The sequence below is a fragment of the Musca autumnalis genome, unplaced genomic scaffold (assembly GCF_047663935.1).
Source record: "Musca autumnalis isolate F117 unplaced genomic scaffold, ASM4766393v1 scaffold_5, whole genome shotgun sequence".
Classification (NCBI taxonomy): Eukaryota; Metazoa; Arthropoda; class Insecta; order Diptera; family Muscidae; genus Musca; species Musca autumnalis.
Genome location: NW_027412088.1, coordinates 171,819,471 through 171,847,403, shown reverse-complemented (window position 1 = coordinate 171,847,403; position 27,933 = coordinate 171,819,471). Strand labels below are relative to the sequence as shown.

The window sequence follows — 27,933 nt, the reverse complement described above, 5'->3', positions numbered from 1 at the left end:
GCGAGGTAGCTTATGTACCCAGGCCTTTAGAATAAAAAAGGCAGATCCAATTTCGAACTATGTTGACCTTTTCTTTATTTTTTAGTTTTATTATGTCAAAAATGAAATAGGTCAAGAAAACCAAACGGAGAGCCTTCTTATGATCTGAGACCGTTATTGTTGAGTTGTGCCAAAGGAACTATATGGAACTATCTAGATAACTTCGCAGTTCCAATGGCCCACATTTTTTCTTTGAACGAACTGCGTATACTTAATATCACACGTTACATTTCATGATGTTACTCATACATTTTGGAACTAGTACAAGGGATTAGATTACCCAACTCTACTTTATTGAGCTTTATCTTAAATATATTTGAAAAGTTTCAGACGAAATGTTGTCCTCTGCTAATTTCAAAATTTCTCTGAATATATTATTAGAAGCTTTTTATCTTTCAATTGCTCTGTTCCTTTACGTGCCTGAGGTTACCATTTCTTACCAATTTTAACCTGTAAAGTATTCCCTTACCTTTAATAGCATACAATTTATATGATAGCAGTTTACCACTTTTACCATTTCCTGCCACTGTTACAATTTTTAAAAGTAGAGGAACAGACCAAATGATTCAATTTTCGATCCAATTTTGTAATCGAACCAATTTTTGTAATCCAAATAAGGACTTATTAAGCAGAGTTTTTCTAATAAAAATCTAAAGTCCAGCTTAAGGCCTCAGTAGCCAGAGCTGTTACGCCCATTATATTTATAATTGTTCACTTATAAATATAATTGTTAGTAAATAAATAAAAATCTAAAGTTTTTTATTTTTCTTATACTATGTTTACATTTACGAAATCCACTTGATTTCAACTGTCAATTCCATTGCTCAAACGTCAAATGAAATCCAATCGATTTCAGATGAGTTTACTTTTGACGTATACAGAATGGAATTGACAGATGAAATGGAGTGGATTTCGTAAATGTAAACATAGTATTATTCGTGTCTATAATAAACTGGGAAATCATAGTTATGTCCCAGAACTTAAAGATAGCACTATCTAGTATTATTTTTTTCAATTTTGTGCTAGAAAAGCGTTCCCATAATCCATAAAACTAGCAAAACCTGCACTTCTCTTAAAACACAGAATACATTTATAGTAATTTTACATTTACGAATTCGAGTAGATTTCAACTGTCAATTCCTTTGTGTATACGGCAAATGAAATCCCATCTGAAGTCCATTGGAATTCATTTGACGTTTCAGCAATTAAATCGATTGAATTTCGTAAATGTAAACCTAGCATTAGACTAGAAATCATTATCGTGATAATGGTTATATACCAATTTGTTTGGAAGATGTTTTCAAAAATTTTACCTCCATGTAATCGAGCAATGAAACGCTATCATCATACAAAAGCAGGGATGGCAACCGTTTCGATATAAAAATTGCTACAGACCATAGATCTGTATCAATTTTTACCACGGAACAGTTTAAATCCCCGCATAAACAGTGGTTTTTGTACGCCAAAAATTACCACAAGTAGCGGGAAAACCACCAACTTGGCATATCTGCATAAAAGAATAGTCAAATAGTACATTTATATATTACCGGATTTAATAAACCCACTGGGTTTCAAATGTCAATTCCATTGGTTATATGCCAAATAAATTCTCACAAAGAAGGTTTACCCAACAAAAAAGCTCTAATGTGTACGTCGTTTAAATGTGTCGTAAGTCATCTATATAATGGCCTGTTCCCGTATTTTATAAAGTGGTAAAAGTCGTAAACGATTTTCATATAAATTTTGTGTATGGGAAAGCAAAATGTGTAAAAGTGGTAAAAATTGTAAAAACTTTTTAGTTCTGGAACAGAGCTTAAATTATTAGGTCAATTTATTTAATTTATTTCATGTTCAACTCAACGTTTCTTTGGTCTTTTTCCAACTTCTTCAGGAGATTTATCATTTATTATCCTAATAATGGCGAGCTTTATCATGAAATAAGAATATGGTCTAAATGCGTCTTAAGTCACCTATCAAAAATAAAATCGTTCTCCACTGGGCTGATTAGGTCAATTGTTTGATGGAGTAAATAAAAATCATGTTTTTATGTTCACCTCAACGTTTCATTGGTCTTCTTCCAACTTATTCAGAAGTTTTTATTAGTTATCTCCAAATCAAATAAAAAACTGGACTTCACAACACAGATATTTCTATTATATAAAAAATAATTACTAATAATAATGTATAAAAATATTGTAGCTTCAAACTAAATCACAGAATCATATTAATTTAAGCCCTTGATGTGAACTAACCTAACTTTTCTGGAAATTCGTCGAAATTTTTTTTTAATCAAAGGGCGATGGGAAGTACTTTAAAATAATGTGTGCTTGTTTGGTACGTTGCAAATTATTGTATAGTGGAATAAATAAAATTAATTTATTTCACGTTCAACTCAAAATTTATTGATCTTTTTCCAACCTCGTCAGGAGTTCAAGTTGAAAATTTATTAGTTTATTCTGGCATTTTTATTAGTTATCACCATATTTATATTGAAAACTGGACTTCACAACACATATTTTTATTGAAATTAAAATAAAATTAGTTAATAAAAATATATAAAAAAAATATTGCAGCAAGAAACTAAAACTAAATCATAAAACCGCACTAATTTAAATCGATGATATAGAACTCGATGTATTTTAACTTTTCTGGAAATTCTCCAAAATTGTTTACATATCATTGCTCCCCAGTGGTAGTGGGATAAGTGTATTAGAAGGTAGTTCTTACAGTACATTTAGACTAATAGCACGGTTACACTAGAGCTTTTTGCCGGGTTAACACACTTTATAAGGATTTATTTGCGCTATGGAATTGACATTTGAAAACCAAACCCATTGGGTTAATCCGGTTAAGTGTAACCGGGGTATAAGCTTGATTTAGCCAGCCTATTTGTCATTTTCATACAATATATGTATGTCAAATAAATCGAGATAATGTACTTAATCATCGTGTAAGTGTTAAGTCTTAAAGGCGTTTTAATTGGCAGATTGTGATTTATTATAACGATTATTCGAAAAAAGTTTTCAAAAAACCCGTCGGCAAAATAAAAATTAAATATTTATTTGAATTATTTTAATTTCACTATCTTTGGATTTTCTTCAATTTCTTGCTGACCTGTGTAATATTCTGTTATTATTTTTTTTCTCGTTTTTTATTAAATAACAAAACAGACTGCAAAAAAAGAAAAACTACCGCAGACTTATGGCGGGGGTCGTCTGTTTGTCTGTCTTCTTTACTATATTTACCTTAGTTGGCTAGGTATAAATGTTAACAACAAAAAAAGTTTTTTTTTTATTTTTGCTTTTTCTTCTACTTACATCGTATACTTCTGGCCTCATTGTATCCCCCCGATTTAAGGGTTGAGTTTATAATCCCACATAGATTTCCAAGTACAAAGCACAAGATAAATAACACATTGGATTTGTTGTTTCGTTTTTTTTCACGTTGTTGCCGTTGTTGTTCTTGGTGTATTTTTTTTTTTAATTTTGCACAAAGGGAAAACTCTTTTTTTCTGCTGCTTGCCCACCACACAGAACAACAACTAATCCAATATCCGTATGGGGAAAAATTCAAATAAATTTCACGTAAATTATCCACAAAAAAACAAAGAATATCCAATGGATTGGCTGTTTGACAGGCCGGCAATGACTACGTAAACCGTGAATGGGTAGCAAAAGAAAAAAACTTTCGTTTCCTAGGACCGACCGATGTGAACGTTATGTGTTCAATGTCTTGTCCCGTGTTATTTTCACATTCATTTCAATGATGGAAATTTGATGATGTTCCATATGCAACACCCAACTACCGACGACTTGGCTTTGTTCTCTCTCACGCTGCTTCTTACAACTTGTGGTGATTATGTCTTAAAGGAAGTTGTATTACGGTTATGGTGTGTTGTTGCAGTTGCAGTTGTAACTTCACAAAACCACAAACTTTTAAAGTTTAAGCTTTTGGAATATTTAATTTTTTGAAAATTTCTTTTCAAACACTGGCTTAACGGTTTCTTTTTTTTTTTTTGTTTTTTCTTTCTTTGGATTTCAAATTGTAAAAGGGCTATTTATTTTTAATAAATATTTTTTTCTCAACCCAATCACAAATAAATATTTGTTCACTTAATTAAATGGCTAGTATGTAATTTTGCTGTTTTCACTTTACACTCGTTTTCAATTGCATCTTTTTGAGGTTAAGTTACAATTTATTTTGTAATTTATAAACACATTTTGTTTTCTACACAACTTCTTTTTAATGATTTTTAAAACAAAATCATTTAAATTTTCTTTTGTAAAAATTTCCACAATTTCTTTTTGAATTTCAAAATAATTTTCGTTTCGTTTTTGTTTCCATGTAATATTTTTGTTGTTGTGTTATCTTTTCTTGTTTTATTTCATGTCACATTTATTAAAAATTATATTTTTTGTTATGACTTTTTTTTGCTCACAAAAATTTATTAGTTTCAAAAAATTTATCTTCTTCTTTGTGTTTTTCTATATCAAATGTAAAACATTTTTTTCTGTTTTGCTGTTTCTTCTTTTTCTGGCGTCTAAACGTTCTTAACGCGACGAATGAATGTAGTAAACTGAACAACCGAAATCCGCCGTTCGTGAACAACCACCTAACTGTCTTCGTCTGTCTTTTTTGCTGTTGTACTACCAACAAACGACGAAGCAACAACCAACCAGCCAACCAAAACAATGGCCAAACATACAAGTCGTCCATACATTCAAAAAACATTCATAGAGATGGAAATGATACAAGCAAGCGCACACACACACGCAAACATGCGGCCGAAAATCACTTAAATGTGAGATAGAAAAAACACCGTTGTACAGTGGCCCAGTAGCATCATTTCGAAAATAATTTTTAAAGAAATTTTTCATTAAAAAGGAGATCGGAGGAAATTGACTTCCTCGTTTCCATAAAAATGAAAACTTTACGGGCTTTCTTAGTCCCAATTTACATTAGGCCATTTTCCTTGCGGCAATTGTCAGTTTGATGGAGAGAGAGGTGAGGGATATGGTAACCCTTTGCCTCTCAATACCCTCTCTCACCTACAAACTGACAATTGCCGCAAGGAAAATTGCCTAATGTAAATATGGACTTAGCACCAAACGATTTCTAGCATCATCCAATAAACCTGTCACTGTCGATTTATAGACGGTCTCTATAAGTTTTTATATTTTGCAGAGCCGTTAGATATTGATCCCGGCAGAGGGTCTCCACATTCCCTCCAGGAACAAATGGAAATAGTATTAGGTTCCGCAAGTTTGTATGAATATAAAGCATAGTACACACGGTCGAACAAAACTGACAGTCATCGAGGTCTATTTCGTTAATATCAAAGTCTAGCTGCTTAATTACTTTCCTAATCACCAAATTATACCTTAAATGTTGTATTTCAATCATTTTTAGCTAACAAAAATTTTTTATTTGCCAGAAAATTGCCGTAAAAGTACGTTGACTGTCAGTTTTGTTGGACCGTGTGTACTATGCTTAAAAGAAAAACATGCAAATGGGCAATTCCGCCAGCAATTAATGTGGAAGATACATCCCCAAAACGTCATATAGGTTTCGGTACACAAAGAAATTTTGTTAAAAAAAAAAATACAAAATTATAAAATTTGTTCATTAATTTTCGATGAGGTAATTATTAAAGATCATAACGGAAAAATAGACAGAGCTTATGGTTTCCTTTTAGAAAGTCTTACTAATGATCCATCCATTATAATTGGTGTTCCGGAAAAGCCATTCATTACTTCGAGCACATGGATAATTTATTGCCTAAAATTGTCAAAGAAGCAACTAATATTGGGGTAACAATAGAGGTAAAGACCTTCGTACATAAGCTGCTCTGTCTGATTGCCTTGCTTTCCTGCTTCATTTTTGACATAATAAAAGAATAAAGAAGGCCGAGGAAATTTCGAACTGGGTTGCCCTTTTCTTCTTTATTCTTTTATCAGAAGTAAGCAAGGTAAGCAGGCAAGGCAGCTTATGTACGCAGGCCTTAAGTGCAGCCGACGCAGCATCAACTCACTTAAAATTGTTTAAAAGTTCACATTCTTATAGCAAATATATTGAATTTGCTCCTGTTTGTAGAAAACGCTGCGTTTTCGATCCAATTCATTGCATATTCAAATTCTGTAAAAAATTTTGAAAACAAAATCATAATATTTGGTACTTTCGCCCCTTTCAAATATGTTGAGACACATACGACAGGTGATAAATACATTATCTCAAAGTTATTTTTATGAAGATTTCGATTTTATGATCATCTTAGCAATATTTATTGATAATTTTATTGTATTAAAATATCATCAGCAAGACGAATTATACTAAGTTTACATTTACGAAATCCACTCGATTTCAAGTGTCAATTCCTTTGTGTATACGTCAAATGAAATCTCATTTGAAATCTATTGGATTTCATTTGACGTTTAAGCAATGGGATTGACAGTTGAAATCGAGTGGATTTCGTAAATGTAAACTTAGCATTAGATACAGCAAAAGCTGTTTTAAGACTCTAATAGCAGGTTTACATTAGTGCTTTTTGTGGGTTAACCTCCTTTAGTAAGATATATTTGACGTATATGCAACGGATTTGACAATAAATCCGAGCTATAAATCCGCTGGATTTTATTTGATATATACGCTATCAAATTGGGTGACGTAGGGGATGGAAGATACCAAGGTACGGTCCTGATCGGCTTTAACATGTCAAAACTCAGGATTTATCTTGGTCCCTCTTTCATCTCAGGTGGCACTGACCTCCCCGTGGTGTCAGTAGCTGTCTTTAACACCCGTTAAAGGTAGTGAGCTAAAATGTGCGACGCGTTCATTCATAAGAACGTTAAAAACTTCTGTTTGGGGGTCGGGTTAGTAACCCTCCTACTATGAAAGAACGAAAGAAAAGAAAAACAACGAAACCCGCAAACGTTTTAAAGACCATTCCAGGTACAGAATGTTCGCACTCTTTATAGAGAAGGTGCAGTGTACGCATCGACAGATGTATTTGGAAAGTACAAGGCCGACATTACTGCCATACAGGAAATACGATGGATTGGGAAAGGCGTCACAACAACACCTAAAGGTGACACACTGTATTATAGCTGCCATGACACAAAGCATGAGTTTGGTTGCGGATTTGTAGTTGGTCGGAGGTTAAAACATCTGGTTTCCAGCTTCATCCCAGTGAATGAAAGACTCGCTGCAATTCGATTAAAAGCTAAATTCTTCAACATCAGCTTTATTTGCGCTCATGCTCCCACTGAAGACAAGGACGAACAGACCAAAGATATATTTTACGTGCGCTTAGAAGAATCTTATGACCGTTGCCCTGCCCATGTCATTAAAATTATGCTAGGCGATTTTAATGCAAAAATTGGAAAGGAGAATATCTTTGGCCCAACAGTCGGGAAATTTAGTCTCCACAGTGAAATATCTGACTATGGTAGGAGGCTGATAGACGTTGCAGCTGAAAAAAAACATGGTAGTTAGCAGTACCAGATTTAAGCATCTTGATAATCATAAGGGCACCTGGCTGTCTCCAGATCAAGGAACAAGTAATCAAATTGATAATTTTTGTGATAGATGGAAGACATTCATCGAGCGTGTTGGATGTACGATCGTTCCGAGGAGCAAAGAGATTCGGACCACTACCTTGTTGCAGCAAAGGTACGTACCCGTCTAAACGTTGCAAATAAAGCACGAAAAGATACAACGCGGAAGTTGGACCGGTAAGCTGCAAAAACAACAGGCAGCCACAGCATATTCCACTCAACTAGCCCAATTGATGAAATTGATATTGAAAGCACTCCTCGTCCCGATAACATATCAGCACAATGGCAAAATATTGTCCATTCCATGCAAACAGCCGCAAAATCCATACTTGGAAAGCAGAGACCTCCACTAAGGAATGCATGGTATGCTCAGGAGTGTCGTGCTGCTACCGAAGAGAAAAATGCGGCATATATGTCTACTCTACAATCAGTAGCAACACGTAGCGCACGAGAGAGATATCGGGAGAAAAGGAGAGAGGAGAAACGTCTTTTCCGCAGGAAAAATAGAGAGATGGAATGACGGGAGTGTGAAAAAAAAATCGAGATGTACAGGAGCCAGAATGAAGTCCGAAAGTTCTACCAAAGAGTGAAACATCAAACTGATGGCTTTGGTACAGGCACATCCTCCTGTAGAGACCAGCAAGGTAATTTGGTAACTGATACGGATAGTGGGCTCAGGATATGGAAAGAACTTAGCGAAGACGGCGAAGATAACACAGATCCAATCCCAGAAGATGGTATTGAATGTATACCGCCCAGCCAAGATGAGGTAAAGACAGCAATAAATCGGCTGAAGAATAATAAGGCAGCAGGGGCCGATGGCTTACCAGCCGAGCTGTTCAAAACCGGAGGCGACACGCTGATAAGGTGTATTCATCTGCTAGTTAGCACCATCTGGCAGGATGAAAGAGTACCCGACGATTGGATCCTGAGCATCCTGTGTCCTGTCCACAAGAAAGGAGATAAGACTGTATGCTCTAACTATATGGACATAAGTGTTGTCCCTATTGCCTACAAGATAGTGTCAGGGATAATTTGCGAACGACTAAAGCCTATGGTCAATGAAATAATTGGACCATACCAATGCCGCTTTAGACCTGGCAAATTCACCATTGACCAGATATTTACCCTGCGGCAAATCCTGGAGAAGACCCAAGAGATGCAGATCGACACTTAGCACCTTTTTGTCGATTACAAAGCAGTCTTCGACAGCCCCCTACGTTCAAAAGTATTCCAAGCCATGTCTGAATTTGGTATACCTGCAAAGCTCATCCGGCTTTGTAGAATGACAATAAATGACGTTGGTTCCTATAATTTTGACGTAGTAAGGGACTTCGTCTACCTCGGCACCACCATAAACACAACCAACAACATCAATTGTGAAATACGAAGAAGAATCATGTTGGCCAACAGACGCTACTTCGGGCTGAGTAAGCAGTTTAGGAATAAAGCCACATCTCGTCAAACAAAAGCACGCTTTACAAAACACTGATACTACCCGTGATGATGTATGGTTCAGAAGCCTGGGTACTTGCGCAAGCAGACAAGGCCGTGCTTGGTGTGTTTGAGAGAAAAATTCTTCGAAAGATCTATGGACCAATCTGCGTTGACGGTGAATATCGACTTCGTATGAACCACGAGCAGCGATATACAACGACATCAGTATAAATAAACTTATCGAGATGCAACGATTGCGATGGCTAGACTATATCATAAGAATGAGTGAACCCGCTAAATAGGCGTATAAATTCGAGCCACATGGCGGTGCACGCAGAATTGGTAGGCCTAAGCAAACAAGTGGATGAAGAGATAAAAGGCGCGGTATTCCAGAAAGCAAAGCACTAAACAGAGAGAATTGGAAATCTTTTCTTAGTTCGGCTTATGGAAATTCTAGCAAAAATATTAATTCTAGCAAAAATATTAAGCCAATCACATGCCAGTAAAAATTCTGCCAGTTTTTGCTTGGGCACATTTGTTTAGGAGAAGGTCTTTAAAAACAACACCTGGAACGCTTTTCAAGTAAAAAATCGTATGTGTTTTGCCGCATTTACCTCCTTTATGAGGATTTATTTCACGTATATGTCATTAAATCTACAATTTAAATCTACTGGTTTTACTAAATTCACTACAATGTAAACGTACTATAATAGTCTATAAGGTCATCCTTTTATAAATGAAATGGTAAGCGAATTGTCAAAAAATTTACACGATTGTCAAAATTTCTACAAAATGTACAAATTAACCTTTCAGTCAATTTACACTTGGGGTTTGGGGGCAAATACGTCATTTTGCATTTTTTAAAACTGTTAGATGTCAATGTGGCTTTAGATGCCAGCAAATATAATGCCTGGGACGCTTTTCTAGTAAAAAATATACAAATTTTCAAAATTATATATTTTAACGTATTCTGGAATACAACCCCTTCGTTGAGGGTTCAACTTTCGCATACGTCGAAAACAATGCAATGTGACTTAGCTATGCGACGAATGATCTCAGATGATCTAAAGCTGGGTACACATTGTCAGTTTTGAATGACAGCTTTGTTGTTGCTTGCTAGTGTCGCCGTCCTTTTCTGTCATTAATCATGCAACCACAAAATGTTTTGTGGTTGCTGGACGGTTTGACAGTTATCGATAATTGTGAAATATCGACATTCAAAACTGACAATGTGTACCCAGCTTAATGCTAGGTTTACATTTGCGAAATCCACTCGATTTCAACTGTCAATTCCATTGCTCAAACATCAAACGAAATCTCATCTGAAATCTATTGGATTTCATTTGACAGTTGAAATCGAGTGGATTTCGCAAATGTGAACCAAGCATAAGAGTAGCGATCATTAACAAAACTGAACCCAGTACGAGTATCATCGACTTTAATAAGGGTATATTATTTACACGTTGAAACTTTCATACGAAACTTTCTTGAGTTTATGGGTAGGAAGTGAGAAAGGGAGCTCCTTCAACTCCGTTTTCTCCCAAAAGCTGTACAAGTTTCAACGATTTATTTGCTGAAAAGTCATAGCAGGGACATTTTGCTCTCAGTGGGCGCGATTTTGACAGACAGCTCTATACAAAGTGGTCAAATTCATTAAATGCGAGAATACGGACGCAGTTGATTTCTTGATGCAGGGTCTCTTTGGGAGGGTAGAAAAAAGGGCGCAATTCCAGTTGCTCAGATTTCGAGTGGTGTGATAACTTCAGTACGGAAGCCTTCTCCACTATCTTTGACTGTCATGTCAGGAACATTATCACCTTTGACGAGGTGAATCAGAGCATACTACGCTTCGCCAGAGGGCTTTTTACAAAGAAGTCAAGATAATTAATTGCGAGAATACAAATGACTTACTCTCTTTGGAACATTGTTCCACAACATCCCATACGGGACAAGGGAGACTTCTCTCATATCAATGAGTGCACCCCGATTCATATTTAGCTCAATAATATGGGACCTACTGTTTATCGCCGAGTCCGAACGGCGTATCTTAAGACACCACTTGTGGAGAAGTTTTTCAAGGCTGAAATACTCAGGAAATGTCGCCAACATTACTGAGGGGTATTTTGCCACCGTTGAAAAATGTTTGATGTTGATTGGCCGAGGAATCAAACCCCCGACCTTCTGCGTGCAAGGCGGGTGTACATACCATTGCACCACGGTGGCACCCAACTCTCTTTGGAAATACGGACAAAAATTCCGAAATTTCAGTTGTTAAGTTTCCGTGTGGGTTGATAACTTTAGTATGGATACCTTCTTTTCTATCTTCGAGTGTTATTAGTTGCTGGGGGGACGAAGTGAAACAGAACAGCTTGCGTTTTGGCCAGACAGTCAATGGTGGACTTGCCAGGTCTAAGGCCGCATTGGTATGGTCCAATTGTCTCGTTAACCATATGCTTTAGTCGTTCGCACAATATCCATGACACGATCTTGTAGGCAATAGGGAGTAGACTTATGTCCCTATAGTTAGAGCATACAGTCTTAACTCCTTTCTTGTGGACGGGACACAGGATACTAAGGTTCCAATCGTCGGGTACTCGTTCTTTCTGCCAGATGGTGCTAACTAGCTGATGAATACACCTTATCAGCGTGTCGCTTCCGGTTTTGAACATCTCGGTTGGTAAGCCATCGGCTCCTGCTGCCTTATTATTTTTCAGCCGATTTATTGCTGTCTTTACCTCATCTTGGCTGGGCGGTATACATTCAATACCATCTTCTGGAATTGGATCTGTGGTATCTTCGTCGTCTTCGCTACTATCGGATACCAACAGTTTGGAGAAATGTTCTTTCCATATCCTGAGCACACTATCTGTATCAGCTACCAAATTACATTGCTGGTCTCTACAGGAGGATGTGCCTGTACCAAAGCCATCAGTTTGATGCGTTGTGTCTGTTCGTGCTTTATTTGCAACGTTTAGACGGGTACGTACCTTTGCTGCAACAAGATAGTGGTCCGAGTCTATGTTTGCACCTCGGAACGATCGTACATCCAACACGCTCGATGAATGTCTTCCATCTATCACAACATAATCAATTTGATTACTTGTTCTTTGATCTGGAGACAGCCAGGTGCCCTTATAAATATCGAGATGATTAAATCTGGTACTGCTAACTACCAGGTTTTTTGCAGCTGCAAAGTCTATTAGCCTCATACCATTGTCAGATGTTTCACACTGTGGAGACTGAATTTCCCGACTGTTGGGCCAAAGATATTCTCCTTTCCAATTTTGGCATTAAAATCGCCTAGTATAATTTTAATGTCATGGGCAGGGCAACGGTCATAAGTTTCTTCTAAGCGCTCGTAAAAAATATCTTTGGTCTGTTCGTCCTTGCCTTCAGTGGGAGCATGAGCGCAAATAAAGCTGATGTTGAAGAATTTTGCTTTTAATCGAATTGCAGCGAGTCTTTCATTCACTGGGGTGAAGCTGGATACCAGATGTTTTAGTTCCCGACTAACTACAAATCCGCAACCAAACTCATGCTTTACGTTATGGCAGCTATAATACAGTGCGTCACCTTTAGGTGTTGTTGTGACGCCTTTCCCAATATATCGTATTTCCTGTTTGGCAGTAATGCTAAGTTTACATTTACGAAATCCACTCGATTTCAAGTGTCAATTCCATAGCTCAAACGTCAAATGAAATCTCATCTGGATTTCATTTGACATTTAACCTATGGATTTGACAGTTGAAATCGAGTGGATTTCGTAAATGTAAACCAAGCATAATATCGGCCTTGTACTTTTCAAGTACGTCTGCCAATGCGAAGACTGCACCTTCTCTATAAAGAGTGCGAACATTCCAGTGGCAGATTCGCAGATCATGGTCCTTAAAACGTTTGCGGGGTTAGTCAACTTTAGAGGGATTTGTTTTTCTTTTCTTTTGTTTTTTCATAGTAGGCTGCTTTTTCTAGGGGAGGGTTACTAACCCGGCGCCCAAACCCAAGTTTTTAACTCGCGGCACATGTTAGCCCACTACCTTTAACGGTTGTTAAAGGCAGTTCCCCAGGTGACACCACGGGAAGGTCAGTGTCCACTTGAGATGAAAGAGGGACCAAGATAAATCCTGGGCTTTGCCATGTTAAAACCGGTCAGGACCGTTCCTTGGTATCTTCCATCCCCGGCGTCACCATCAAATGAGTTGAAAAGGGAAAATCGAGCAGAGTACAAAAAAGAGTCTGGTTAAAGAAAGTTGATGTTTTGTTGGTAGCTTCTGTTGGAGATAAAGAGTAAAGTCAAATGTTGTGTTCCAACAGACAACCTGTAGAGCGGAGTGATTTGTATTTTTTATAAATTATTCCTTATAACCACTGGTTTTGTAATTTTCTATGACATCAAGACGAATTGAAACAATAAAAAGTCCAACATTTAACTATAGATTTTCAGCATTAATTTCAAATAAATAATAATTGTTGAAAAGTTATAATTTCTAAGAATTAAAATTTTATCAATTTGCTCACTTTTGCACGTTCCGCATATCATATTTCTTTGTTATTATTATTTGTTTTTTTGTTACGCCATTTATGACTTTGGACATGCTTTGGAAGAGATACCGACTCGCTGACTAAAATGTTTGGAGCGTGAACTTTACTCCTGAAACGATTTTAAGAGTTAAGTCCGCCAATGTACACGACCATAACTCTCAAAAGCTGAAACGGGTGTAACTTGCTGTCTTCTCACGACCCGCTTCAAAATATCCCATTTATGCTCAAATGCATTAAGATCTGGGAACTACGGCGGATGTTCTAATTTATTTTTCTTATTATAAAGAAAGCCTTCATTCACAACTACTGTTGTGTATTTTCTCTTGAAGAAATATGGACTTTTCCATGCCTAATAAATCCACAATGAAGAGATAATTTTATTTTAAAATTCCGATATACACACATACGGAACTCTATCCATTATTCCCTCAATAAATCTGAGTTTTCCAAATCCACTTACTATAAATGTATTTATATCCATGTTTTGCTGTCACTATGTCAAATGGCGCCCAATTTGAACTATTTCCCAAACTTTAACCTCAATCTATATTTTTGGATATTTTAAGTCATTCAGTAAATACGCACATACTTTATCAATTTTATTCCCGTTCCTTAGTATGGGCTCCTATTTACTAAATGGTTAGCTCGTGTTGGTCCTAAAATCTAAAAATAATTGGTAATATCCATTGTCAAACTTCTCAAATTAGGTTAATTACCAAAAAAAAACTTTAGTATTGACGCCAAAGAAAGCAAAAAAAACACCTCTCACCTCATCTTCCAATATCCTTTTCTTCGATGAAAGTCTTTCCACAACCTTCTCCTTAACCAAAGCCAAGAAGAGAAAGAACAAACAAACTAGAAACTAAAAAGCCATAAAACAAATGACGCAATGACGCTTACAATTTTTTTAAGGCAGTCATTGTTACAAAAATAACTATGAATGAATAAAGGAACGAATAAACGAAGCAGCGTATAAACGAATAAATGAATGAATGAACACAACAACTAAGTATTTGAATGATATAATCCCTCCTCTCGATTGCTCCTATCAGCCAGACAACAAGCAAGCAAGTCGTTCAAATATTTCACATATTAAATAACAACAAAAACTGAATATTTTATTTATAAAATTCTTATTATTAAATCATAGCACACAATTGTGGATAATGGCGCCCAACGTATGACACAAACGTAAATACTTGAAATATTCATTAGACTAACTGGCGCGGCTTGTCGGGGAACAAAAAGCAGGCAGCACATTTAGCAAGCTAATGCTTTGCAGCTTTTCTTTAAGGCATAGCCTGTTTATTCCAGCCATTGATAACTGTTAATAGAGCTCCACACCACCAAGACTTTGGGCCTTAATGGTCATTCCTTAATGAAGTAACGTCAAAGTAACAAATTTCACACCCAACCTTCCTTCAGTGGTGAAATTTTTGTGCATTTGTAAAATATTTGACCTGCCCTCTTTTGTCAATTGCCGGCCATCACCATCATCATATTTTACGTAAGTCAAAATGGAATTTGGTGCAACCTAACCCAAAAAAAAAAAAGAAGCAAAAATTCACAACAAAACATTTCACTTCAAATAATGAAGAAAAAATTGCATGAAAACAATTTTCAAACCCTACAACATGAGTCAACTTTTGAAAACCTTCAAGGCAGCATATAAAACTGCTGTATTTCAAAGTGTGTGCCTGATGCATGGGTTGCTTCTGCTGCGAGTTTGAGACGAACATGTTTGATTGTGCCTCTTGCTCTCACTTCATTCTTGTTAGCTATGTTTTGTGGAAGCCGGTTAGCGTTGCCAACCTTTCCTTGGGGTAACAATTTCAAACGGAAATGAATTTACCGGCATTACACCACCAATACCAATGCAAATAAGAAAAGATAAATTCTAACCTAACCGCATTGGAAGAAAAGAAAGAAACTAAAGCCAATTCGAATTTATTGTAAAGTGGAATATTTTTAGATTTTCTTCTTGGAGCAGCATCTAAGCTAGCTATAATTGTGGATTTTAAGCAAATAAGTGAATACAGAGTGTATTTGAGAGAAAAATTGCAAAATATGTTTGTTAGTGGTAAATAACAGCTAAAACGGAACCCAGTGATGATGATTCAAAAGATTTATTCTACTCTCAGCTTGACTCGGCTATAAACTCTCTGCCAAAGGGAGACATCAAGCTTATTATCGGTGATTTTAATGCCAAAGTTGGTTGTAATAACAGCAATTTAAGCACAGTTATGGGCACACAAGGCCTTGGGAACGTAAGAAACGATAACGGCGATAGACTTGTCGATTTCTGTGCCAGAAATCGTCTATTTATTGGCGGCTCCAAGTTCGCCCATAAAAACATCCATAAATACACATGGGAATCACCAGATGGCCAAACGCGAAATCAAATCGACCACATCCTCATTAATAAACTCTTTCTGGGCTCACTGATGGATGTCAAAAAGAGACGCGGAGCGGATATCGACAGTGACCACATTCTGCTAGTTGCTATTCTACGTTTAAGACCGGCCGTTATAAATCGCCAACATCAAAAGCCCAATAAATTAAACCTCCTGCGACTGCAGTCCGCAGAAACGGCTCACAGTTATAAGGTAGGCCTAACAGAAAAACTCCGGGGAAACAACATGATAAACATATGGGACGATATAGCAACAACATGCAGAGAATTAGCAACGTCCGTCATTGGAACTTCGCAGCAACCCCAAAAACCATGGATCAGTAACGAGACTCTCGTTGCAATAAAACATTGCAAGCGATTACGCAACATGCCAAAGTACTAGCCAAATCGAACTATCGCGTTGCTGCAAATATTGTTAAGCGTTTGGCCCGTAGAGACAAACGTCTATATTTCAACAAGCTGGCTGAACAAGCAGATCAGGCTTCTAATATTGGCAGTATTCGTGGTGTATACGAAAACATTAAGCAAATGAGTGGTAACAATATTAGATCTATAGCAGCAATCAAGGACGAAAATGGACGTGAACTAAGCAGCCCCGAGGAGCAAATAGACCGCCGGCGTCAACTCTTCAGCACCGAGGAGCCATCAGCTAATGTGTCTCAACCCTGTACTTCAACCCTGCGCCGCAACACAAGAGAAGAGACGTAAATACATATCCTGAAGTCACTTAAAAATGGCAAGGCAGCTGGTCCGGACAACATACCCTCGGAACTACTTCGGTATGGAGCAGAACCCATCGCGCAAGCTATTACCCCAATTATTAGAGACGTGTGGGAGACAAATGTCTTTCCCAAAGAGTGGAAGAATGGTACTATAGTAACTATCCCAAAAAAAGGTGATCTCGCCGAGTGCAAATATTGGCGAGGAATTACATTATTAAATGCAATCAACAAAGTAATGGCTCAACTTCTGCTTCAGCGTATATCTCCTGTGCTCGATTAGATTTTACGGCAGGAACAGGCGGGTTTTCGCTTTGTTCGATCCTGTGCAGATCATATCAACTCCCTACGTATAATTATCGAACAGTCCGCTGAATTAAATTCATCGTTGTATTTCTTTTTCGTGGATTTTGAACGAGCCTTTAATACCGAGATGCTATGTGGAGCGCCCTAATAAACAAAGGTATCCCTCTTAAAATTGTAACCCTGATCAGAGAACTTTATAGAGACGCCGAAATATCTGCCCGTTTCAACGGCAAAGAAAGCCTACCCTTCTCAACCTGCAAGGGCGTAAAACAGGGCTGCCTCTTATCTCCCACGCTTTTTCTCATACTCTTAGATTCTGTTTTAGAAGCAACAAACGCCGAGGCTCCCTATGGAATTCGCTGAAATGTAAACGGTTTTCTTGGCGACATAGACTACGCAGATGACATCTGCTTTTTCGCCCACAACTTCGACCACATCAGTGCTAAATTGGAATCGCTAACGCGTAAGCCTCCAAAGTAGGTCTATAAATAAACACTAAAAAGACCAAGCTTATGAGAATAGGCTCAACATGTCAAACCCCACTCACAATAAACGGACATACCATTGAAGACGTAGAGTACTTTTGTTACTTGAGAAGCAAAATTACTAAAGACGGCGGATCAGAAGCAGGCATCAGCGACCGCATAAACGAGGAAAGAAGTGCTTTCCGTTCGCTCAAAAAAGTCTGGAGATGTAACGCCATATCAACCTCAACAAAAACCAGGCTATTTAACAGCAGCGTAAAATCTATTCTACTGTACGGCTGTACGACTTGGAGTTTCACGCAAGCGACGACTCGGAAACTTCAAGTGTTTATCAACAGCTGCCTACAGCAAATTCTGAGAATCTTCTGGCCGATCAAAATATCAAATTCAGAACTACTGCTCCGAACTAATTTTAGCCATGTTGAAATAGAAATCCGAGGGAGAAAATGGGTCTGGTTAGGCCATATCTTACGCAGGCCACATAGTGTCATTGCCAGAATCGTGCTAGACTGGAATCCGCAAGGACAAAGAAAGAAAAAAACACTTGAATCAGTCCATATAACCTGGGTTCAAGCAAAATACCTGGCCAACGATAGAACAAGATGGAGAGAGCTTGTCGATGCCCTATGTTCAACCTGAACTTTTTACATTCCATTGTTAACACATCGAAATATTCATCGGAGGCCCTGTAAAGTATAAATATATTCTTGATCTGGTTAAAATTCTAAGTCGATATAACGATGTCCATCTGTCCATCCGTCTGCTGACATCAATATACAGCTCGCCATTTTTAAGATAGAGCTTTGTAATCTGGTAGTTTCTATTATTCCTAGGATGCTTGGTATTGCATATGGGCTATATCGGTCCACGTTGGTCCAGGTCCAGGTTATGGCCACAATAATCCACCGACATGGCTGACATTTGGTATTTGGTCTTCATTTGGGGTATTAAACTTTCCATATGAAATTTGTCGGTATAGGTCCACGCCCTCATATAGGCCCCATAGATCGTACATTCCGATTTTCGGTGTTTTGAAGGTTGTGGCCTCAATACACCTCAGAAATGGCTGAAATTTTGTAATTAGTCTTCGTTGGGGGTATTAAATTTTCCCCAGAAACTTGTCAGTACAGGTCCACGCGTTCATATAGTCCCCATGAAACGGTACCTCCCGAATTTCCCTATTTTAAAGGTTGTGGCCACAATAATCAACCGAAATGGCTGACATTTGGTATTTGGTCTTCATTTGGGGTATTAAACTTCCATATGAAATTTGTCGGTATAGGTCCACGCCCTCATATAGGCCCCATAGAACGTACCTTCCGATTGTCGGTGTTTTGAAGGTTGTGGCCAGGGACGTACGCAGGATTTCATTTCGGGGGGGGCCCAACTTGACCAAAAATCATGAAATTAAAAAATGTTGGGTAGCGTTACGTAAAGCCATTTTAATGGGTTATGGCCACTTAAACCTTGAGTTACCTTCTATTTTTTTTCACCTTCTATTTTTTTTTTTTTTTTTTTTTTTTTGTGAAAAAATCTTTCTGACAAATGATCGCCTATAAAGCACTGTTTTTACTAAAGCAGTTCACGGTACCCACCGTAGTTTGAAAAGGAATAAACCGATCAGCATATGTTTTTGTGGGATCATTGGGAACCTAATAATCTTGTCCATTATCGAAACGAAATTAAAAAAAAAAAAACAATTTTTAAAAATTTTGAAAAGTTAAAATCGAAATTTCATTTTTAACAAAAATAAAAAACTGTAAAAATTTTATATTTTTGTTGGACTCCGTCAGCAGTTTTTTAAAGACTCTCTCGGTTAATCACATGCTTTATGTGTATAATTGTCCTACAAAAACATATAAAGACCGGAGCATCCGTTTTCGAGCTGCAGTGGGCACCGCTTTCAAAAGTGCCTCTTCGAGGAAAAGACGTTTTTAGTTTCTATGCTAGATACAAAACACAATAAATGTTTCCCTTCGAAATCTCATATGTCGGTAAATTTTTGTCCGATGGACTAGAGATTTTGACCCATATTCTATTCTACACGTACTTTAAATTGAGCCAAAAAAATAGATTTTTCGAATTTTATATGAAATATTGATACATAGCATATAAATTCAATAGAAAGAATTCATAATATTTAGGAAACAATTTTAAATATTTACAGAGTAGGATATTTAGAATTGAAAATAGAATATAATCATATAGGTCCACGTTATGGTTTATGGCAGAATTTTACAAACACAAAGAATTGCCGTTATCTCTGCTATAGCAAGATTTTCACTATTTCGATGATCTTAGCTTAATTTTTAAGAATATCGTCTGTCGTTGATATGTTTCCAAATGAAAACATTAAGAAAAATTTAACAGTTTTGGGGATATGGTGCGAAATGTATACAAATTATGGAATTTTTAGATATATTATAACATTTGAGGCAATAAATGTACTTCCAGTTCATTATTTCTCCAAATATTTTAGTCTGGCCCAAGGCATATTTATACATGGTAGAAGTGACAACCTGCTGTATTCTTACTTTTTTTGTAAATTTAGTTTTCAAAATGTAATAGGGTCTACTCATGGAATTTGAAACTTCGAAATTTGCTACCATAAAATTATTCTTTTCACCGTAAACGTGTAATAACAATGAATTACGACAGTTCTGTATGCTTTATATTTACATTTTGATTCAAATGTGTTCTATTTTAGAGGATTTTCGAAATGTATTTATGTCTTTCCTGAAAAAAGTTTTGGAACGACCCTATTATTCAATATTTATTTTTAACAATTAATTTTCAATAACAACAATGTTGTTTTTGTAAATTTTTTAGTTGTAGTAATTCTTGCATATACCTTATATAAATTTGCCTTGGTCTGGCCCTTATCTACAAATTTGCTTCAGAGGTCAGAAGATGATTTTCATTGGTTTCAGAGATATAGCCCCGAGTTGGTTAAAAAAGTCAATATTTAACAATGTTTGGATAATCCGATTTTGGGTCTGTACTTTCACAAAATCCTCACTTCAAATTGTTTGCACAAGATTACCTTAAAAATGTTGCACAATGTTATTTACCGGAGGAGATATAGTCTGATTCCAGGATTATTTTTACTTTTAATATAATGTTACAAAAGAAGCGTTATCATTTTTGTTCTTCTTAATTGTACGATTAGAAGTTTTTGGACTCGATGACAAATACTTTGATGGACTTAGTCCTATATAGTTTTGACAGATAACAATGGAACCTTATTGAACCCCACATAATTATTCGCTAATAATAAGATAATTAATTTTGGAAACGGATCTTATTTTGATAGACACTCCTCTCTATAGTTACCGCGCCCATAAGCTATTTTAGTTGGTCACCGTAGTATTTACATTTTTGTCAGGAAGCATGAACTTGTCCACGAAAAATAGGATATCGCTGTAAACAAGACTACAAAATGTCCAAAGGATCCTCGAACAGTCTTTAAACTGCAATTATGTTAGACTTGTATAAGGGACCTGAAGATGTTGTCCAAAAAAAAATCTCTAGAAACTTGATGTACTTTTGGAAGTTAATTTGCGAGTGGAACTAGGTAGTCCATACTAGGTTCGATTTTAGACTGAATCGGTTAGTCCCTTCGACCATTTTAGTTAACATTTTTTAACTTTAATGGCAGAGGTACCAATATAACTTAAATTTAATTTGGACAAAACATTACGAGATCCATATCTTGGACCAAATCGGTTGATCCGTTCGAGAGTTATCATGAGTTCCAACCTTCCAGACAAACAGAGATAAAGACGGACGGACGGTGGTAAGTACTTCCATCTTGTCTGAAACGAATATCGTCCAAACATATGTGGAGTCTAAAATCATTATTTGAGACCTATTTGTTTCGTATCCTAGTGTATATAATCTCGTAACCTTAAAGTCTGAGGCTACAATTATACTTCGGTGATAATAAAGGAAACAATGAAGTGCCGCACAAAAATTAATTTGTCTTCATTATTTTCTCATACTGTTTAGCAGCTAATTTGTCTAAAATAGGATAACAAAATTTTGGCGATGCTAGTAAAACAAATTTCTAAATGGCTTTCATGATGTAGTCCACGAAGGACCGACTCTTCATACATTTTATCCAATAGACATTTTTTCATACACTTCCATTCCCACAATACTCAACTCGTTATTTTTGTTATACAGAATGAGTTTTAAGCTTCGAGAGCTATATATAGTTCGAATATGACATAAAGTTGGAGTATATTCATTATGGAATTCGCATTTGATAGTGGAATGATATAACATGAAGAAGTAATTCAGATTTCATTGGAAGTTTCTCTCAAAAACAGCATACAAACAAAACATTTTCAAATATGTTCTTACAAAATTTGTTAATGATGAACATTTTCTGTTCAGAAACTTAATCAAAGCATAAGTTTTAATTTGAAATCTTCAAGCATACAAACATTTTTATGAGAAAAAATATAATAAGTAGTTACAGTAGCTTAACAAATTTTGTTCGACCAAACCATTTCGGGGGGGGCCCGGGCCCCCCGTGCCCCCCCCCCCCTGCGTACGTCCCTGGTTGTGGCCTCAATATACCTCAGAAATGGCTGAAATTTGGTAATTAGTCTTCGTTGGGGGTATTAAACTTTTCCCCAGAAACTTGTCAATACAGGTCCACGCCTTCATATAGGTCGGTATAGGTCTACGTTTTTATATAGCCCCCATAGAACGATACCTCATATTTTCGTTATTCTGAAGGTTGTGGCCACAGCAACCTACCGAAGTAGCTAAAATTTGGTATTTGGTCTTTGTTGGAGGTAAAAGCCTTTCTGACGGAAATTCGTCAGTATAGGTCCACTTTCCGATATAGACCATTTAGAACGGTACCTCCCGATGTTCGTAATTCTGAAGGTTGTGACGTCAATATCTCACCAAAAGACTAAAAATTTTTATTTAGTCTTCCATGGGGTTATAAAATATTTCCAGAAGATAACTGTTAGTATAGGTCTGCGTGTTCCTATATCTCCCATAGATGCGTATCTCTTGATTATCCGTATTATTAAGGTTTTACCGATATATCGGAAATTTGGTATTTAGTCTTCTTTGAGTCTATATAACGACATTTTGATATAGCCCCCATGGAACGGTACCTCCCGAATTTCGGTACTTTGAACGTTAGCCGCATTGTTTTACCGATCTTGCTGAAATTTGGTATTTAGTCTTCTTCACAAACGAAAGAAAACTAATTTTTCCATTTTACTTCAATGAAACTTGTGTTTGAGGGTATAACAAGTTCGGCCTGGCCGAACTTAACGCCGTTCTTACTTGTTTCATTAGGTGTTAATATTCACGACGTAATTGCTCAGATTTCCCACTATATAGTCACCGTCGATCATTACTTCTTGTCCATGTTTTCAATTCTTAAGATATAGGGTTAAAGCAGTTTTTTGTTGGAACAATTCACCGATCCATTTACCTTTATAATTGCATAATGTCAACAACAGAATAGGCCATAACAAGAAAAAAGTTGTAATCAGCTGTTAGCTGTGGCCTACCTTATACATTATTGTACCATGATACTACCTGTGCTAATGTATGGTCCCGAAGCGTGGGTACTTGCGTAGGCAGATAAAGCAGTGCTTGGTGTGTTTGAAAGAAAAATTCTTCGAAAGATCTACGGGCCAATCTGAGTTAACGGTGAATATCGACGTCGTATGAACCACGAGTTGTATCTGCATTACAACGACATCAGTATACGAGTAGTTCAACGTGTCGATATACAACGATTGCGTTGGCTAGGCCATGACTAAGAATGAGCGATTATGAGCCCGCTAAAAAGGCGTATAAATTCGGGACACTTAGCAGTACACACAGAACTCGCAGGTCAAAGAATTCAAAATTGGAAAGGCAAAGCAACAAATAGCGAGGAATGGAAAATCTTTTCTTAGTTCGGCTCATAGGACAAATGTTCTGTAGAGGACCAACTACGTAAGTAATGGAAAGACATTGTGTATTAATATTTGAAAATATAATTATTTCCCCAGTTTGGAATTATTAGGCGTTGTAAAAAATTCCATATTTCGCTTCAGATAGTAATCCGAAACAATCTTCAATGACTATGAAGTGGTATGGCTTTGTTATAATGTGACCAATCATAGAAGATCTGAAGGTCTTCTCATAGAAGAGCTGAAGGTCTTCTCATAGAAGAGCTGAAGGTCTTCTCATAGAAGAGCTGAAGGTCTTCTCATAGAAGAGCTGAAGGTCTTCCCATAGAAGAGCTGAAGTTCTTCTCATAGAAGAGCTGAAGTTCTTCTCATAGAAGAGCTGAAGTTCTTCTCATAGAAGAGCTGAAGTTCTTCTCAGAGAAGAGCTGAAGTTCTTCTCATAGAAGAGCTGAAGTTCTTCTCATAGAAGAGCTGAAGTTCTTCTCATAGAAGAGCTGAAGTTCTTCTCATAGAAGAGCTGAAGTTCTTCTCATAGAAGAGCTGAAGTTCTTCTCATAGAAGAGCTGAAGGTCTTCTCATAGAAGAGCTGAAGGTCTTCTCATAGAAGAGCTGAAGGTGTTCTCATAGAATTGCTGAAGTTCTTCTCATAGAAGAGCTGAAGTTATTCTCATAGAAGAGCTGAAGTTATTCTCATAGAAGAGCTGAAGGTCTTCTCATAGAAGAGCTGAATGTCTTCTCATAGAGGAACTTCAGGTCTTCTCATAGAAGAGCTGAAGTTCTTCTCATAGAAGAGCTGTAGGTCTTCCCATAGAAGAGCTGTAGGTCTTCCCATAGAAGAGCTGTAGGTCTTCCCATAGAAGAGCTGCAGGTCTTCCCATAGAAGAGCTGTAGGTCTTCCCATAGAAGAGCTGTAGGTCTTCTCATAGAAGAGCTGTAGGTCTTCTCATAGAAGAGCTGAAGGTCTTCTCATAGAAGAGCTGAAGGTCTTCTCATAGAAGAGCTGAAGGTCTTCTCATAGAAGAGCTGAAGGTCTTCTCATAGAAGAGCAGAAGGGTCTTCTCATAGAAGAGCTAAAGGTCTTCTCATAGAAGAGCAGAAGGGTCTTCTCATAGAAGAGCTGAAGGTCTTCTCATAGAAGAGCTGAAGGTCTTCTCATAGAAGAGCTGAAGGTCTTCTCATAGAAGAGCAGAAGGGTCTTCTCATAGAAGAGCTAAAGGTCTTCTCATAGAAGAGCTAAAGGTCTTCTCATAGAAGAGCTGAAGGTCTTCTCATAGAAGAGCTGAAGGTCTTCTCATAGAAGAGCTAAAGATCTTCTCATAGAAGAGCTGAAGGTCTTCTCATAGAAGAGCTGAAGGTCTTCTCATAGAAGAGCTGAAGGTCTTCTCATAGAAGAGCTGAAGGTCTTCTCATAGAAGAGCTGAAGGTCTTCTCATAGAAGAGCTGAAGGTCTTCTCATAGAAGAGCTGAAGGTCTTCTCATAGAAGAGCTGAAGGTCTTCTCATAGAAGAGCTGAAGGTCTTCTCATAGAAGAGCTGAAGGTCTTCTCATAGAAGAGCTGAAGGTCTTCACATAGAAGAGCTGAAGGCCTTCTCATAGAAGAGCTGAAGTTCTTCTCATAGAAGAGCTGAAGTTCTTCTCATAGAAGAGCTGAAGTTCTTCTCATAGAAGAGCTGAAGTTCTTCTCATAGAAGAGCTGAAGGTCTTCTCATAAAAGAGCTGAAGGTCTTCTCATAGAAGAGCAGAAGGTCTTCCCATTAAAGAACAGAATTATTAGTTATTCCTTTTATAAAAGCACAGAGAGAAGAGCTTCTCAATGAAGCTCTAAAGGCGCTCTCATAGAAGAGCGAAAAGTATTTTTCGTCATCTCATAAAGAACGATGGTTGTTCTCTGTTCATAGAAATGCAAACAGTATTTTCCCTCTTTCTCTCATAGAAAGAGCAAGAGCCTTTCTGCCTTCTTCAATGCGAAGACCTTCTGTTCATCCATGGAAAGATCTTTTGTTTTCCTTCGACAAGAGTTCACAAGATTTCAAATAAGCCTCCTAATAATTCATTTGATGTCTGGTGTGAATTATTTGCAAATAATACAAGTTCAAAGTCTAACATTTTCACATTCCCCACAAATATAAATTGCGCATTTTTATTTTACCAACCCACAAACATACAAATATTCAAAATAGTATTGAAAAAAACTCCTAACCCACAATCTGGCTGACCGACTTCTGATGAAGTTTAATAGTGTTTGGCTGTCTGTTTTAAAATTAATATGGCCATACAAGAAGAAGGTGAAGGAGGTGCGTTTAGTGCTCGAGGTACATTTTGCACCTAATGTCTCTAGCTCTCTCTCTTCCCTCTCCGACTAGAAATGCTTGAATTAAAAATGGAAGAGTTTTTTTTGGGATATTTTGTTGATTTTGAAAATTATCACCAGTATCGTAATTAGTGAAGGAATTTTGAGATTCAATCTGGTATAAATGTGAATATGTCTACATATCAGTGTAGATATGTACATATTTATCTGTGTGTAAATATATTGCAAAGTCATTTAAGTGTGGGTATATCTGTGTGTATATTGTAAAGCTGCACAATTATATTCGGAAAGGTATTCAAATTCAAAATGCAAACAAACCGCTGTTGCCCAAAATTTTTTTTTCAATGGCAACAACAACACAAAATTCATTCATTTAAGAAAATCTACATCTGTTTTAAGATTCGCTTTTGGTGAATGGTAGCTTGCTGAGGGGCGTTGTAGTGGGGTTATGTGTGGGGACGGTATTAATTGGTTGTTTTTCAATTGGGATATCCGGAACTGAAAATCATTAACCCCATAACCAGTTATATTGACTCTAGAAATTAGTCGGGATCTATGAAATGCTGTTCTACAACCTTTAAATGGAAAATCCCTTTAGAGTTCCGGAAGGTTATGGTTGTAAGCAGCTGTGTTTGTTGTTAAATGTTTTCTAGATGGAATTATTTTGCGCATCGACATCGTTTGAGAGAGCGAAGGGATATTCCTAGAGATGATCATAAGGACTTTTTATAGAAGACCACAAGTCCTTTTTATAGGGGACCTGAAAGGAAAGATGACTTCCTTAATCAAATTGTTTTTAAGGCCAACCCGAAACCTTGTTCATTTTCAACCCTCTTATCTTAAAGTGTATAAATTGTCAAAGTAAGCATCTTGCCATTTCACAAGGTGATAATTATCCGCCACAGTACCGATAATAACCCAGCCGGTAGTTAGTCCACAAAAACTGACTGCACCACACATAACAAGATGATTATGAGATATTTTTTCTCATTTTCATGTCAAAAAATGACAAAAACAAATCAAACATCACACATGTGTACGTACGTGTGTGCATGTGTCCGTCCCCTTGTTCATTAGAAAGTCCATCTAAGCGCAGCTATCCACTAAATAACAACAAAAAAAGTCGCAATGTCGCAGCTGTTATAAAAATATACAAATTTGAAAGAAACAAAACAAAAAAAAATCGACGACAAAAATATTAACAATAAAATTTACATTTAGATTTAACACATCGGTGTCAATCACTTAACAATTAAACAATAATGGAATGGTTAGAGCAGGCAGCCACTCAGTCCGAGGCTGAAATGGGTGAAGCTTTGCAGAGCACGAAGGCGGTGGATGTTCTTTTGAGTTTTAATAACGCCACCCAGTAGAGATAAATTAACACCACACCACTGTGGCGATAAGCAAAAATAATTTTTAGCAGGGGTTCAAGCGAAGTCTTCTAATACATAGGAGACCATAAGCGATAGATATAATGGATGAACAAAGTAGTGCTCTTCTGAGAGGAGAATAAGACCGCTTGTTCTTCTATGAGAAAGGTCGATTCTATAGCCCTCTGTACATGATTTTTGAAAGAAAGGGTGCATATATAGACTCCTTCAGAAAGAAAGGGTGCTACTATAGCCGACTTCTGAAAAAATTGTACTTCTATAGACGATTTCTGAGAGAAAGGAGCTTATACAGACACTTTCTGAAGGGAATGGAGCTTCTGCAGACCCTTTCTCAAAGAAAGGGGGCTTCTATAGACCCGTTAGGGTGCTTTTATAGACCTTCCAGGCACTTCCAGAGCCCCTTTAGGATGCTTCTATAAACTCTAATTCTCTTCTATCAGAAGACCTTTAGCTCTTCTATGAGAAGACCTGCAGCTCATCTATAAGAAGACCTTCAGCTCACCTTCAGCTCTTCTATTGGAAGACTTTCAGCTCTTCTATGGGAAGACCTTCAGCTCTTCTATGGGAAGACCTTCAGCTCTTCTATGGGAAGACCTTCAGCTCTTCTATGGGAAGACCTTCAGCTCTTCTATGAGAAGACCTTCAGCTCTTCTATTAGAAGACCTTCAGCTCTTCTATTAGAAGACCTTCAGCTCTTCTATGGGAAGACCTTACCTTCAGCTCTTCTATGGGAAGACCTTATCTTCAGCTCTTCTATGGGAAGACCTTATCTTCAGCTCTTCTATGGGAAGACCTTATCTTCAG

At 37.1% G+C, this 27,933-nt stretch overlaps 1 protein-coding gene across 1 annotated transcript in view; it reads right to left on the bottom strand.

Moving 5' to 3' along the window:
• pyr (pyramus) overlaps positions 1 to 4,667 on the bottom strand; it is a 68,715-nt gene extending 64,048 nt beyond the window's left edge. Inside the window, exon 1 of the mRNA XM_073955747.1 lies at positions 3,357 to 4,667. Coding sequence (XP_073811848.1) covers positions 3,357 to 3,358 — 2 coding nt within the window. The 5' untranslated portion in view covers positions 3,359 to 4,667. The remainder of the gene's footprint in view (positions 1 to 3,356) is intronic.
• Between the last annotated feature and the right edge of the window lie 23,266 nt (positions 4,668 to 27,933).